General features: G+C 48.2%; 1 protein-coding gene and 1 long non-coding RNA gene across 3 annotated transcripts in view; one reads left to right on the top strand and one right to left on the bottom strand.

The window, feature by feature from the left end:
* NCF2 (neutrophil cytosolic factor 2) overlaps positions 1-3,631 on the bottom strand; it is a 31,566-nt gene extending 27,935 nt beyond the window's left edge. Inside the window, exon 1 of one of the 2 annotated variants that reach the window (XR_003548641.1) lies at positions 3,233-3,631. Coding sequence is in view for 1 of the 2 variants with exons in the window: in XM_006143872.3 (XP_006143934.2) it covers positions 3,233-3,625 (393 nt within the window). In the remaining variant the exon portion in view is untranslated. The remainder of the gene's footprint in view (positions 1-3,232) is intronic. The other variant, XM_006143872.3, reaches the window with a different exon arrangement.
* The window catches only part of LOC102478082 (uncharacterized), a 39,872-nt gene that overhangs the window by 2,066 nt on the left and 22,257 nt on the right, over positions 1-15,549 (top strand). The window lies entirely within an intron of this gene.

The raw sequence follows: 15,549 nt of genomic DNA, 5'->3' as shown, positions 1-15,549 counted from the left end.
TTTTTTTACCCCTATTTCTCACCCTCTGCTATTTCCCACCCTCCTCCCACACTATCTCACGTGTCTACAGTTGTTTTCCATTCCTTTTTTTCTCACATTTTATTGATTAACAAAATTTCGTAAATAATCTAACTACTTTCAATAGCAGATTCAGCTGCTATGTACATATCTGTGAAAGCATGTCTGCCTTCAGGTGTGAAATTGAGTAGAACGAATGTACTATGAAGTAGCACCTAGCTGAGGCTATATAGCTTACTACAGTCATTCATAGATATTTTAAAATATATTTTTTGGATGAGGTTCTATTTCTAAGCTAACCCCTTTTCTTTTGCTTCAAGAACAGACACAAGGACGATTGACATTTCCAGTGACGGGAGTCCTGAGGCTGGGACGCCCTGGGTCAGGACACCCTGTGTTGTCACTTCCTCATCCGTTGCATGGCACGTGACAAGTTAGCTAATGTCCTTAAGCCTTTGTTTTCTTCTCCTTCAAGCAGGGACATTACTATCCTCCTTTCACATCACTGATCAGACCCAGCTGCTGCCAGGCTGGAAACCACATGGTCGACCACGGATTTGGATCCCGGGTGGGCCTTAGAATATACCAGGCACAGGCATGGGGACCCAGGATCCTGAGGAGCTGGAGGGCTGGGGGAGGGGCTGGATCGTGGTATGACGAGATCCTGTCAAGAGTGCTTCTCTCTCTCTCGTATGTGCATGTATTCTCTATCATTAAAAAATAGATTACTCACAACATCAAAATAATAAAAATCAGACCCCATACCCTACTGGTTCTGAAAACAGGGTCCCACATGGCTAACTGTGCAGTTTGCGCTCAGAACCCCTGGCCTGAAAAATTCACGGGGCACGTGTACATCCCCAGATTCCCAAAGGAGAAATGGAGAAGGGACCGCAGCATGATCATGCCCCACTGGGGGGGAAGGTGCTTTCTTAATCATCTTCTGTCTCTCTGGCAAATATACATGGCCTCTGACAAATTAAGGAAAATAATAATAATAGTAAAAATTAATTTAAAATGAAAATAACATAATTAAAATATTATGTAAATTGTTATGTTTATTAGACAAGTGTTTATTAAATAACTATTATACAATTGAACTGACAATATCTAGCTTGTGGCATGGTGGTTAAGGTAGCTGGATCCCAACTCTGTGGTTCAAGTCCCAAACCTGAAAGCTTGAGAAATGCTGGGCACGTGCGCATGTAGGCCCAACATCTCAAAAAGGAGGGAGCGAAGGAGGAGAAAGGATTGTGGTGTGACCATTCCCCATGGAGATGCCTTCTCACTTTCTCCCTCTCTCCAGTGAGCACACATGCCCTCTGGTAAATTTTAAGATTTAAAAAATTAAATAATAAATAACAAGAATGCATAGAAACCCTAGTTGTAAGAGCTAGGAAAGCAAGAAGGGAAAAGGACAGAGGGATGAGAAGGTGAGGGGAAGGATTGCAGAGAAGTCTGAAGCAGGGAGAGCCAGGGCAGGGAGGCGCCAGCTGAGAGGCCCCAGGATCCAGTCAGGCAAGGCAGAAGCAAACAGCCTTGAACCGGCAGGGCTGTGTGCTCTGCGATCCCTGACAAAGCGCACATTTTGTGCATCCGCCCTCAGAAGGTGCTGAGTTTGCTCAGCCCCCAGGCAGGCCTCTGCGGGGAGCCGGGCGGCTATGCTCCCTCTGCGGGGGTGGGGGATATTTTGCGGGGAGGAGTAGGAGGGTAGGGGGTGGGGGCGGCCAGTGCTCCTGTCAGTTTGTCTGCTGACTCTGGAGCCCAGGATGGATGCATGGGACCGGCTGAGAGGCCACTTCCACAGCTTCTCTCTCTTCCTGTCGGGGGTGTGGCTGAGGTTGGTTCACCTGCTGGTCACAGTGAGGGGGACCTGGAAGGGGGACCGGGGAGCTCGCCATCTGTCCACCACCACCTTGCAAAGACTGGCAGTAAAAAGTAAAAATGGGGACCAGCAGATGGCCTAATGGCTACATCGCTGGACTCCCATGTGGTCGGCCTCGGTTTGAGTTCCGGACCCGCTTACGCAGGCCGCGTGTGCGTATGTGCCCACGATCCCAAGAGCAGAAGGGATTGCAGCGTGACCAGTCCTCCTGGGGGGAGGTTGATTTCTCGCTTTCTGTCTTTCTGGTGAGCGCCAGCGCAAAAAAAAAAGAAAAGAAAAAAGAAGAAAAAAAAAAAGTAAAAATGATAACGAGCTTTTGTACAATAGTAAAGTTCCTCAGCACTTAATAGTTGGTGCCTGTTGAGGCCAGGAGGTGGCGTGGTGGTTGAGGCACTGGACTCCCACATGGCAGACAGCAGTTCGAGTCCCAAACCTGGCAGTTAATTCTCTCTCTCTCTCTCTCTCTCTTTCTCGTGAGTGCATGTGTCCTATGGCAAACTAAAAAAAAAAAATGCTGGCGTCTCACTTAAACCTCGTGACATTTAGACTTTCAAGAAGCTAAGAGCCAAAAGTTGAGGTGATCTGCTTGAGGCCAAAAGTCCAGAGAGGGTACTGCTGTGATCTGATCGAGACCTGCTTCCACACTCCTTACCCTGCCACCGGATCACGACAGTCCAAACGGCAGTCACTGAAAACAACCCTGCATTTAGGGGATCCGAGAACACACCATCCCCTTTACTTTTGGACAGGCTCTCCATGCCATGATCCTCCTGCCCTAGCCTCCCAGTTGGCTAGGATCACCAGCCCCGGACACATCCCCGGTCTATTTGGGTTGACGTGGATCTGACATGGACTTCCCGTGTGGACTCGGTCTTACTCAGTCTCGCTCGTACACCGTGGCTGGCCCCAAAGCCGGTTTTCCTAAACGCCTTCCTTCTCTTGACAGATCTGAGCTTGGGATTCTTGGAAAGCAGTAAGAGGGGCCTTATAACCAGGAGCAAAGCAGGGCGACATAAAGAGCCTCCAGGCATTGGTGGAAGAAGTACGACTAGCGAGTCTCAAGTCTCTATTCTGAGTCTCTTGAAGGTGTTCAGAACGATGGCAGGAGGGTGTGAGTTTAGCAGACCGAGGAACCCCAGTTGCCCATTAGAATCCCCTGGGGGCTTTTCAAACCATGCCTACCCAGGCCCCTCCCAGACCGCTGGGGGTGGGGCTGCCCTGTTGAGTTCTTTTACAACTCCCTGGAGCTTAGTTTCTGAGGGTAGCTGGGACGTGAGCCATAGGACAGAGGCACAGGAGACAGGAGACAGGAGACGCTCCTTCACTTACCTTCTCCGCCTCCGCCATGTTCCCCAGGATGGTGTGCATGCAGCCCACGTTGAAGCAGATTCGGGAGTGGGGGTCCTGGACAGCGCTGAAGGCATCCAGGGCACCCTTCCAGTCCTTCTTGTCGGCTGCCAGCACCCCTGTGTTCCAGAGGCTGATGGCCTCAGCCAGGGACATGGTCAGGGGCAAACCAGGCGGCCAAGAGAGTGGCCAGGGGAATGGGAGAGGATGGGCAGAGGTGTCTCCCCAGCAGGGCTGACCTAGTGTCCCCCAGGTCTTCACGTCCTGGCCTGGTGCACAGAATGGAGTCCAGTCTCCCTTAAGACGACTTCTCTGTGTTGCAAATGTGTCAGGAAATGTCCCCACTTTTTGGCAACTGACGCATAGGCCTACCATGAGAGAGAAAAGGAAAGAGACAGAAGGAGGGGGCAGTGGGGGCGGGTGTGGCCGAGAGAGGAAGTACATCAGATGCAGCCTTCATGGCTCACTTCCCCAAAATGTTTCTGCTGGGTCACAGTCGCTCCTCTGGGTCGCTCACCCCCTCTGCCACAGCCTCTGGCCAGGGCTCTGCCCCCAGGCCCAGGGTGACCTAGGCAGCTAGACGTTCCTCCATGGGCCTGAATTTCCCTCCACACCCCTGTTAAATGAGGGTGTGATGAGAGGCCAGATGTTCTCAGGCCCACACGAATTCCTCGCTCAGTTCATAATACCATAGACTGCTTTGGGACCAGCAGTCGGCGTAATGGCAATGTATGGCTATGTTGCTGGACTCCCACGTAGTCGACCACGGTTCGAGTCCTGGACCCGGTGGCTTAAACTCACGCTGGATGCGTGTGCGTGCGTGCCCAAGATCCAGAGAGGAGAACGGAGAAGGGATTGTGGCATGGCCATCCCCCCTGGGGAGTGATTTCTCGTTTTCTGTCTCTCTGTCTCTCTCTTTCTGGCAAATGCATGTACCCTATAGCAAAAACCTCTCCCCTAAAAAAGACTGTTTTGATTTGCTAGCTCTTGTCTTGCACCAAAATGACCAGTTTCTGGAACAGGACGGTATTCAGTGGCTGTGGAGTCTGAGATAACTTTGATGAACCTCCAGGAAGCTCACAGGGAAACAGTTTCCTGCAAATGTCAGGGCTGGGAGGCAGACAGGGCAGTGAGTTATACCTGGCCTGTCCTGTGAATTCGGGAGGGGGCAGAGCCTGTGCTGACGACTTATGAGTTTACCGGCCTCCCCCAAAGCAGCTTTAAAACAAATGCCTTTTCTTGCTACCCTGGAAAAATAAAAGATGATAAAATCTCCCTGTGGAATAATTGAGGATAGTGGATGTAACCAATTTGACTTACTAAAATCCTGACTTTTAGCAGGCAAAATGCATGCTTTGAGGGTCCAATATTTAGAGGCTATTATTTTACAGCAATGGAAAGAACTCATTTGTTGTGACCCTAAAAGCCTGAAAAGAAAACTTTTTCTTTTGTTTTCTTTTTTTTTTTTTTGGAGAGGTTTTTGCTACAGGATGCGTGCACTCACCAGAAAGACAGAGAGAGACAGAGAGACAGAAAGCGAGAAATCACCCCCTGGGGGGATGGCCACACAGCAATCCCTTCTCCTTCATTTTCGGGATCTTGGGCATGCACACACACCCGGTGTGAGTTGTAACCCATCGGATCCGAGACTCGAACCGTGGACAACTAGATGGGAGTTCAGCGACATAGCCATTATGCTAATTACTGGTCCCCCAGTAAAACTTAAAAATAAGTACTCTGCAGAGCTTATAGGAGTGAAGGTGTGTCCTCACACAGACCGTCCCCTGTTTTTGGAAGGCTTTTCCCACTTCATTTCTTTGCTTGGCAAACTCCTAGTCACCCTTTAAGGTCCAGTTTAAATTCTTACCACCTTTGTGAACTCTAGCCCTACATGCCAGGTGGTGGAGAGAATTTCCCCTCCTCTGTACCTCTTTGCTCTGTGTCTGCTCCACTCTTAGACTCCGGAGAGGCGGGACCGTGCCCTTTCACCGCAGGCCGTCCAGCCCTGACACTCAGTAAACAAGGCACGCATTCTCAAAGCTAGGAGAAATCACTGGCAGCTGACCCGTGGGTGGACCGAGGTCAGGGGAAGGTATTAATTACGGTTCCACCCAGTGAAGAAGTAATGAAAATGCAAAAAGCACATTCATTGTTCCTGGGAAAACCAAGTCGATTTGTATCTAAGCTAGAGTTTATTTTATTATTTTATTTTTGCCAGAGGGCATATGCGCTTGTCAGAGAAAGGCAGAGAAAGAGACAGAGAGAAAACATAACTCCCCCGACAAGGTACGGTCACACCACAGTCCCTTCTCCATTTCTCCATCCCGTTGGGGTATGGGGCATGTACCCACAAGTGTCCTGTGTGTTTTTCAAGCCATCAGGACCAGGATTCAAACCACACCTGGCCTTGTGGGATCTGGCTCCCTTAACCTCTAGGCTATGGGACCAGCCCTAGACTTTATTTTAATAAACATGTTTGTGCTCTTGCTTATTATCCTACTCTGATACTCAGAACACCCCTTACCCTGACCCCTAAGACTTTTTCTAGCCTTATTCCCCCAAACTTCCCTCCTGGCTCCTGATGTGCTCTGCTCCCACTCTTCTCTCTCCCTGTCTGCGTTTCCTGCCCCTGGGCCTTGTCTGGTGCTACTTTCTCTTCCTGGGCTGCCCCTTCCCATGGCTGTAACTTTGAACCCACTCACACTGCACAGACTTCAATTATCTACTCAAAAATCACCCCCCTTGAGGGACCAGCAGTTGGTGTAATGGCTATGTCTCTGGACTCCCATGTAGTTGACCGCAGTTTGAGTCCCGGACCTGGTGGCTTAAACTCACGCCAGGCACATGTGCGTGGGTGCCCAAGATCCTGAGAGGAGAATGGAGGAGAAGGGATTGCAGCGTGGCCATCCCCCCTGGGGGATGATTTCTCGCTTTCTGTCTCTCTGACTCTCTCTACTTCTCTGGTGAGTGCATGCGTCTTATAGCAAAAACCTTTCTAAGAAAAAAAAAAAAATCACCTTCCTTAAGACCTTGCCCTGTAAGGCCAGCAGGTGGCAGGGTGGTTAAGGCACTGGAATCCCATATGGCAGACCATGGTTTGAGTCTCAGACCCAGTGGCTTTAAATACGCCTGGCACATGTGCCTCAAAATCCCGAGAGGAGAGTGGAGGAGAAGGGGTTGTGGCTTGGCCATCCCCCTGGGGGTGATTTCTCACTTTTATTCTTTCTGTCTCTCTCAAGCCCTATGGCAAAAACTTATAAAAAGAAAAGAAAGACGCTGCCCTGGAATCAGGCCAGCCCAAGGGGCTCCTGCATCGCTGCTCTGCACCCCCACCTGGCACGCAGTCACTCTCCCTAAATCTGTGCTCTGTGTGTGCACACTGCAGCAGCTCACACCGGCCATATTCCTAGGGAGGACGTCCTGGAACTAACATCCTTGGATCCCCCCAGGGCACTGCCCTCCAGCCCTCCTGTCACCACCCTGGCCAGGCCACCGTCAGCTCACTGGTTAATGGTTGATCTCCTAACTGGCTTGTCTCCCTCCACCCATTCTCTGCACAGTAGCCAGATTGATCCTATCTTTTTATTTATTATTTATTTATTTACTTTTTTAGAGAGAGGTTTTTGCTATAGGATACATGTGCTTGCTAGAGAGACAGAGAGACAGAGAGCAAGAAATCTCCCTACAGGGAGGATGGCCATGCCACAATACCTTCTCCATCATTCTCTTCTGGTGACTTTAGGCACACACACACACACATCCTACATGAGTTTAAGCCACTGGGTCCAGGACTTGAACTGTGGTCAACTACGTGGGAATCCAGTGATGTAACCATTAAACCAACTTCTGGTCTCGTCTTTTAAAACCACCAGTCGGGGGGCAGCAGGTGGTGTAGCCACAAGCATGTGTAAAAATGCCACACTCTGTAAGGCTGACCCACAAGGGAAGGTTCTGGGTGCAAGTCTGGAGACCTGAGTACCCTGGCTGTGCACATGCCCACAGTCTGGGCCTGCTGACTGGGACCCTGACGGGATCTGTCTCTGTCACTCATAGAATAAACACAGAATAAAAAGACTAAAACACACACACACAGGCCACATCTCAGCAAGCCCCTGATTTTAAACCTTGTGTGCCTTTGAGATGCTCTTTGGATACAATTCAAACTCCTGCTCCAGGGACAGGAAGGGAGGGCCCTGCCTGCTGCCCCGTGCTCACTCCATGCCACTGTCCCTCTCGCCCTCCCAGTGCTCAGCCCCGCAGACCTTTCATGGGCCAGGCCTGCTCCTTCTGGAGTGCTGCTCCCCAACCCTGCCCCACTGGGTCCTGCTCATCTTTTACTTCCTGAGAGGAATTCTTTTTTAAAAGAATTATTTAGTTGGGTCTAGTAAGTGGTATAGTAGTTAAGGCTCGGGACTTCCACATGGCCGACCGTGGTTTGAGTCCCGGACCTGGCAGCTTGAAACTCACACAGGGTGTGTGTGCATGCATGCCCAAAATCCCGAGAGGAGGACAGAGGAGAAGGGATTGTGGCATGGCTGTACTACATGGAGGGGGAGGGGAGTGATTTCTTGCTCTCTGTCTCTCTGATGAATGCATATACCCTATAGCAAAAACATTTTTTTTTAAATAAGAATTATTTATTTAATTGTGTTTATCATTATTATTTAATTTTGCTACGGGCATGTGTGCTCACCAGAGAGAGAGAGGGCAAGTGAGAAAGCAAATCGCCAGGTTGGGGACTCGAATCATGGTCGGCCACGTAGAAGTCCATGCCTTACCCACCGCGGGAGTAAACCCTTGGTCTGTGTCCTGGCTGAGGCCTCCTGCGCGCGCTCACAGCTTGCAGTTCTCTCTGGTCCCTTACCTGTAAGGATTTGTGACTGTGTGTCATCTGTGACACTCTGTCCTCCAGGGCGGGGTGGTCTGTTTAACCATTACTTGACGCTCTTTCTGATGGCCTTTGCAGGCGTCATTCATCTCCCTTCCTCTTTGGTAAAGCCCGAGTACTGCTAAAATCTCCAGTCTCCAGAGGTCATGTGCTTCAGGGGATTTAAGCCAGGAGAACAGGGTTCTAGTAACCTATGCATAAGCATGAGATAGGGTTCTGGTAAATGGGATGTCAAGGGAAGTCTACTAAGGATTTCTGGGGGAGATTTTCATTCTTTATTAATAACAAAAAGATACCTGGGACAGAACAGTACTGTTTCTCCACTAGACAGTTAGCCCAAGGCAGGCCTGGAACAGTGGCAGCTATCTTGAGACCATGAGGAAAACTAGCTAAGTATAAATCATTGTCCTAAGGAAAAGCAAATTTTAAAAAAGTGAAAAAGAAATCAGATCCTTAATTACACTGGCAAGCTTCTAAATTAACACATCTTAGAGCTGACCTACCTTGGGACTTCTTGTTTAATTAGATAAAAATAGCTTATTGTTTAAGTGCTTGAATGGGGCTTTCTGTTAGTTGTAATTTAAAGCATTCTAACAGACATGGCATTGTATTTTCAGTAACTAGTACAATGCTTGACACTTACCAGGTGTTCAATAAACATTCTTTGTTGAATGAGTTGTGTTGGGGCATTGGTTGGATCACAAAGTTTCAGCTCAATGTCTTCTAAATGAGTCTTCAAAAAGATTCTGAATAAGCAAGCTTTAGATACGATTGGCTAATAGTTCAAAAGCTGTATTGCATGTATTCATTCAGCTGAAAGCTGAGAACATTCCCAATATACCTTTATATTTTCTGAGGAGGGGGCCTGTTTAATCAAAATAAAACTCAATGACAATCGTTCCTCTGTACCCTCAGGTGCTCCACGAGACAGTATTCCAAGGCATACCTGGAACAGCGGCAGCTATCTTGTGACCATGAGGAAAACATTTTTACTTTTTTAAAATTTGCTTTTCCTTAGGACAATGATTCGTTCTGTATAGTCAGTCGATCCTCGGTATCATTGGCAAATTCCGCCTCCATGGATGCCTGGGTTGACCCTCGGCCACGACCTCCTCGTCCCCACGTCTAGAGTTAGTGTTCTATCGTGCTTCAGTGTTTTCTAGTGCCCGACGCTTCTCTTTCAGGCTTCTCAGAAGACAGAATCATGTCTCCACTTTCCTTCAGACTTAACACACTTAGCATGCTTCTGGGAGCTGCTGCTCCATAAAACTTACTAATTGACTAAGTGAAACCCTAAATGAGAACGTTGAATTTTGCTTGAGAAATATAATAACACGTAGAGTTTACCAGAATCATGTTGGTTGCATAAAGCGAAGTATGTTTATAATAATGGGGAAGGGATGTGCTATCTACACCCTCAACACTGAGTGGATACTTACATGGAGTACAAGACAGGAAACCCTCAGGAAGAGGGCAGGGAGACCCCATTTATTACACAGAAACTTGGCCTGGATTTCTCAGGAGCATACAGAGACAGAAAGCTCCACATGGGTCCCCTTGTTCAGTGATGTGGTTGAAAGCCTTAGGACTCGAAGTCTTCTTTCTCCAGAAAGACATTTAAGCTAGTCCTGTCTAACCGACCATTGTGTTAGCGTTCTACTGCTGCACAGAAAAAACACCACATATTTAACGGGTTTAAATAACACCCACATGGGGAGCATGTGCCAGGAGGAGAATGGAAAAGGGATTGTGGTGTGGTCATTTCCCTGGGGGATGATCTTTCACTTTTCTTCTGTCTCCAGCAAGTGTATGTACCCTATGGCAAAAATCTAAAAAAAAGAAAGGAAATAAAAGGAGGAGGAAGGGATGGGATGGACGGGATGGACACAGACGCACGCAAGTTCTTGCAATGCGATGTTCTGTGATACCCCGCGACTCTGCAGAGAGGGCCCAGCAACTAGACAACCCTTAGCAGATGTGGCCCTTGGATCTTGGGCCTCCAAAACTGTGAGTGAAATAAATCTCTATTCTTTATTATTATTATTTTAATTTGCCAGAAGGCTCATGCACTTGTCAGAGAGAGACAGAGAGAGAGGAAGAGCGAGAAAGCATCCTCTAATGGAGTGTGGTTACACCACAATCCCTTCTCCTCCATTTCTCCATCCTTTTTGGATTTGGGGCATGCACACACAAGTGCCCAGGGTGTTTTTCAAGCTCCTAGGGTCACGACTTGAACCATTCAGTCAACCATGTGAGTTCTGGCTCCCTTAGCCACCAGACCGTGGGCTCGCCCTCTGCTCTTTAATAATTACCCAGTGTGGTATTTAACTGTTAGCAACAGAAAAATAGACTGAAACACAGGTCTTTCCCACTCGAGGGGGAGGGACTGTGTGAAGGCTGGAATTGCTGGGTGTTGTCTTAGAGGTGTGCCGGCCACAGCAATGGCTCCAGTCTTCTTCCCTGACGCACAGGTTAGTTATTCCTGCCATGTGCTTCACCTTTCCCCATGTGTGTTCAACGCTTGCAACTGCAATCACATATTTTTTCCTTTGAAAGATTTTTCCTATAGGGTGCGTGTACTCATTGGAGAGACAGAGACAGAGAGAGAGAGAAAGAGAGAAATTACCCTCCAGGGGAGTATGGCCATGCTGTAGTCTCTTCTCCTCCATTGTCCTCTCAGGATTTTGGTCATGCACACATATGTGCCCAGTGTGAGTTTCAAACCACTGGGTCCAGGACTTGAACCTTGGTTAGCCATGTGCTTTAACCTCTATGCCACCTGCTGGCCCCTGCAATTACATACTTTTAACTTTATTTTTTTCTACGTGAAAAAGAGAAAGGAAGGCCCTGCCAACAGGATTTTCATGCCACAACTCAGCCCTAGTCATGCATGCATACCCAGTGAGCTCAGGGAGGTCCTGAGACTCGAACCCAAGGTTTTTTCCCTGTGGTCCAGTCGCATTGCTGCTGTACAATCATCTGGTCCCTGTTAAACTTACTGTCTTCCAACTAGATTGTAAGCTTTGGGAGCTCGGGACCCATGTCCAAGTCCCCACTGGGTTGCTAGTGCCTGCCATGCGGTAGCCTCTTAATATACATATTAATTAATTAATTAAGTTAGGTAGTTTTTGTTGTTGTTGTTGTTTTTTATAGGACATGTACATTCACTGGAGACAGAGAGAGGAAAAGTGAGAAAGCACTCCCCCAAGGGATGGCCACGCTGCAACCCTTTCTCCTCCATTCTCCTTTCAGAGTTTTGGGCACGCTTGCAGATGTGCCTGGCATCACCAGGCCCAGGACTTGACCTGCACAGTAGGCCATGTGAAAACCAGATTTCTTTACCTCCACACCACCTACTAGCCCCACCCCAACCCCAAACTAGGTGTTTAAATCAACACTACGGGGATCAGTATATGGTATGACAGTTATGTCACTGGACTTTCATGTAGTCGACTGCAGTTCAAGTCCTGGACCTGATGGCTTAAAATTCATACTGAGCACACGCACATGTGTGCCCAGAGTCCCAAGAGGAGAATGGAGAAGGGATTGTGGCATGGCCCCCCTGTTGGGTGATTTCTTGCTCGCTGTCTCTCTCTGTCTCTCCAGCAAGCACATGTGCCTTATAGCAAAAAAAATTTCTCTTAAAAAAAAATTGATGCTGTGGATGATGCTTTTTTCCAGTGGTTTTTGCCTTAGGACATGTGAGCTCGCTGGAGAAACACGGTGAGAGGGAAAGTGAGAAATCATCTCCCAGCGATGATGGCCATGCCGCAATTCCTTCTCTTTTCTCCTCCCAGGATCTTGGCAACCCACACACATGCACCTGGCATGATTTGATGACACCAGGTCTGGGACTAGAATCGTAGTCAGTCATGTGGAAGTCCCGCGATGTAACTACTACACCATCTGCTGGTCCCAATGTTTTTAAAGTCAGCCTCAGCCAGCTGTTTAAGGCAGCTGGATCCCACATGGCTGACTTCGTGGTTCTAGTCCTAAATGCAGTGGCTTGAAAAACATGCTGCTTGTGTATGTGTGCGTGCCTGACATTCCGGAAGGAGAGAGACGGAAGAAGAGGGTATGTGATATGACCATACCCCATGGGAGCACTTTCTCTCTCTCTCTCTGTCTCTCTCCCTCTCTGTCTCTCTCCAGTGAGTACACACACCCTCTGGCAAATATTTTTAAAACAAGTAAATAAAGTCAGTGTAATTATTTAACTACGCTGGTTATGTGTATCTGCTTTATCATTTTAGATGAAAATGAAGGCACGTGGATGACTTCTTTTAAAGAACCCTCATATTAAGCACACTAGAGACCGAGGTCTTTTTCATCTTTTTACCCTTTATGCACAAAAAGTCTAACAACTACCTAGGTGGGAGCTCGGTGAAAGTTTGATGAATGAATGAATGAATCATGATTGAAACTCTGAGTGGGGCAAGTAAATACCCCGGGTCATCACCACAAAGTTGTTCTTGTTTCTGCAGATCCGAGTTCTGCCCATCCTTACATGCTCAGCTTAGACCCACCTGCTCCTGAGTCTCAGTAACTTCCTTTCTCTGAATTCCTATAGCATTTGATAATCAAACACCGAAGCACAAATGCCCTAAGTTACATGATCTGTTGTCTACCCTGCTCTTCAGCTGGCTCTGAGCTCTTTGGAGCAGGCAGCACAGTTTCTGCTTCTTTGTATGTCCCATAGAAACTGTCCCCTAGTGGGAACCAGCAGTTAGCGTAATGGCAATGTCGCTGGACTCCCACATAGTCGACTGCGGTTCGCGTCCTGGACCCGGTGGCTTAAAACTCACACCGGGTGCGTGTGCGTGAGTGCCCAAGATCCCAAGAGGAGAATGGAGGAGAAGGGATTGTGGCGTGACCATCCCCCCTGGGGGGTGATATCTCGCTTTCTGTCTCTCTGTTTCTCTCTGTCTGTCTGGCGAGCACACGTGCCCTATAGCAAAAACCTCTCCAAAAAAAAAAAAGAGAAACTGCCCCCTAGTATCTTGTTTCGAAGGCTGGGTAAGTGGATGTGGATCTGAATTGTTGGAAGCTGTATGGGTGGTCGGGCTTGGTTCTGGTCCTGCACATTGTAGTGACTTTCTCTCTTTGCAAAGACTCTCATCTTTGCACCCTCTGTCTTCTGTCGAGAGCCGCCATCCATAAATGCGGTCTAGTCATAGAACCAGGGGGCTCTGTTAGAAATGCTTAAAACTCCATAGGCCCTTACCTCAAGGAAGGAGAAGGTTTCTAAATAGTTCACTGATGGGTTTCTTCAGCATGTTTCTCCCAAGGCCAAGAAGCTTGTGAGTATCTAGGGGGAAACTACTCTAAAGAAGACAGCTTCTGGGGAACCAGCAGTTAGCGTAATGGCTATGTCACTGGACTCCCACGTAGTCGACCGCGGTTTGCGTCCCGGACCCAGTGGCTTAAAACTCACACCGGGCACGTGTGCATGCGTGCCCAAGATCCCAAGAGGAGAATGAAGGAGAAGGGATTGCAGCATGACCGCCCTCCCTGGGGGGTGATTTCTTGCTTTCTGTCTCTCTCTGTCTGTCTAGCAAGCGCATGTGCCGTATAGCAAAAACCTCTCCAAAAAAAAAAAAAAGACAGCTTCTGATGTTGTAGGAGTAGAAGCTGACCATGTCGTAATATTAAAAAAAGAGAGGGAGGTGTGGCAGGTGGCATAGTGGCTAAGCACTGGACTCTCATGTGGCCAGCTGCCTCATGGTTTGAGTCCAGGACCTGATGGCTTGAAACTCACACCAAGCGTATGTGCATGCGTGTCCAAAATCCCAGGAGGAGAAAGAAGAAAGGATTGTGACATAGCCATTCCCCCCAGGGGGTGATTTCTCACTTTCTTTTTCTCTGCCTCTCTCTAGTAAGCAACACGTACAGCCTATGGCAAAAAGCTAAAAAATAAATAAATAAGTAAAAACACTAAAAGAAATATATATATAAGCACAGAAGAGGCAGAAATGTACCCCACATTTCCCAAAAGAGTTTTTATTTTTATTTTTGAATAGTTAGAGGATGCATGTATTTGTTCAGAGAGGGAGAGAGACAGGGAGAGGTGGAAAGCAGCCCCAGTGGTCATGCTGCAATCCCTGCTCCTCCATTTCCCTGTCTTTTCAGGATTTGGGGTATGCATGGACATTGTTTTCCTCTGGAAACTGCCTGTCTAGTCTGCAGCAGGAGGGACGGGCTGCATGCTTCCTAGCTGGGTGACCGTGGTCGCTATCTGACAGGCCAGGCCCATTAGGTTCTGTATCCTGTGAATCAGGACTTAGGACTGAGACATCTATATTCTTAGGAACTGCGGTTCTACCATGTTTGCCTCGAAATCCAGGAAAGCTGAGGAAGTCAGTCTCCATGGAGAATGAAGCAGGTGTCAGTGAGAAGCAGAGACAAGAACAGAGAGGCTTTCCAGTTCCCGGTTCCAGCCTTTCCTGAGGTCCATCTGAATTCTGGCCCCCAGCTTAGGCCTTCACAATAAATTTCAGCATTTGCCTAACTTTGCTCTAGTTAGTTTGGTCATGCAAAACTAAATAATTAAATAAAATGGACTCAACTAATAAGAAACAAAAAAAGGGGGACTAGCAGGCAGCATGGTAGTTAAAGCATTGGACTCCCACATGGCTGGCTGCAATTTGAGGCCTGGACCTGGTGATTTGAATGATCATGCCAGGCCCGTTTGTATGTGTGCATGCCCAAAATCCTGAGAGAAGAATGGAGGAGAAGGGAATGCAGCATGGCCATCCCCCTAGGGGGTGATTTTTCACTTTCTGTCTCTCTGTCCCTCTCACGTGAGTGCATGTGCCCTCTGGCAAAAACATGAAGAAAAGAAAGAAGGAAAGAAATGAAAAATAGATGTGAGCCCTGACCTAAGGCTCCCGAACAATCGACTGCTGTGGAGAAGTGGAAGTCTCAGAAACAAACCTGAGGCCATGCCACTCAAGAAGCCCAGAGGTAGAGAAAATGCAGAAGCAACGGGCATTCCCAGGAACTCTCTGAGGAGGCCAACATGCTCAACCGGAATACTCCACTCCTGACCAAGCAAAAATGCAAATATTTGACAGAGAACAAAGGCAGAACCTAAGGACAGACAAAACCCCAGTGAGCTGAGGTTGCTAGAAACGCTCAAGACAGCACAAAGGTCTAAGTGTCTGGAAGGACAGGGAGGGTCAGGCCTGGTGCCTGTGGCGTCAAGTTAACATGCCAGAGAGACTGTGGAATTCTCAGCTCCTAGTTCACTTCTGAGTTGCTCAGGGAATGGATGACCCAGATAGAGGGCGAGGAAGCTGCTAGCTGCTTTACAGAAATCCCAGTTATCAAATCTAGATTCCTTACATCCTAGGGTCCCAGAGAATCAGTAACTGAGGCAGTGTGAAACCTGGGACAGACATGGGGAAGCAGG

Source organism: Tupaia chinensis, unplaced genomic scaffold (genome assembly GCF_000334495.1).
Source record: "Tupaia chinensis unplaced genomic scaffold, TupChi_1.0 Scaffold000112_1, whole genome shotgun sequence".
In the NCBI taxonomy this organism is placed as follows: Eukaryota; Metazoa; Chordata; class Mammalia; order Scandentia; family Tupaiidae; genus Tupaia; species Tupaia belangeri.
The sequence above is the reverse complement of the archived record's forward strand: the minus strand, read 5'-3'. Positions and strand labels throughout refer to the sequence as shown.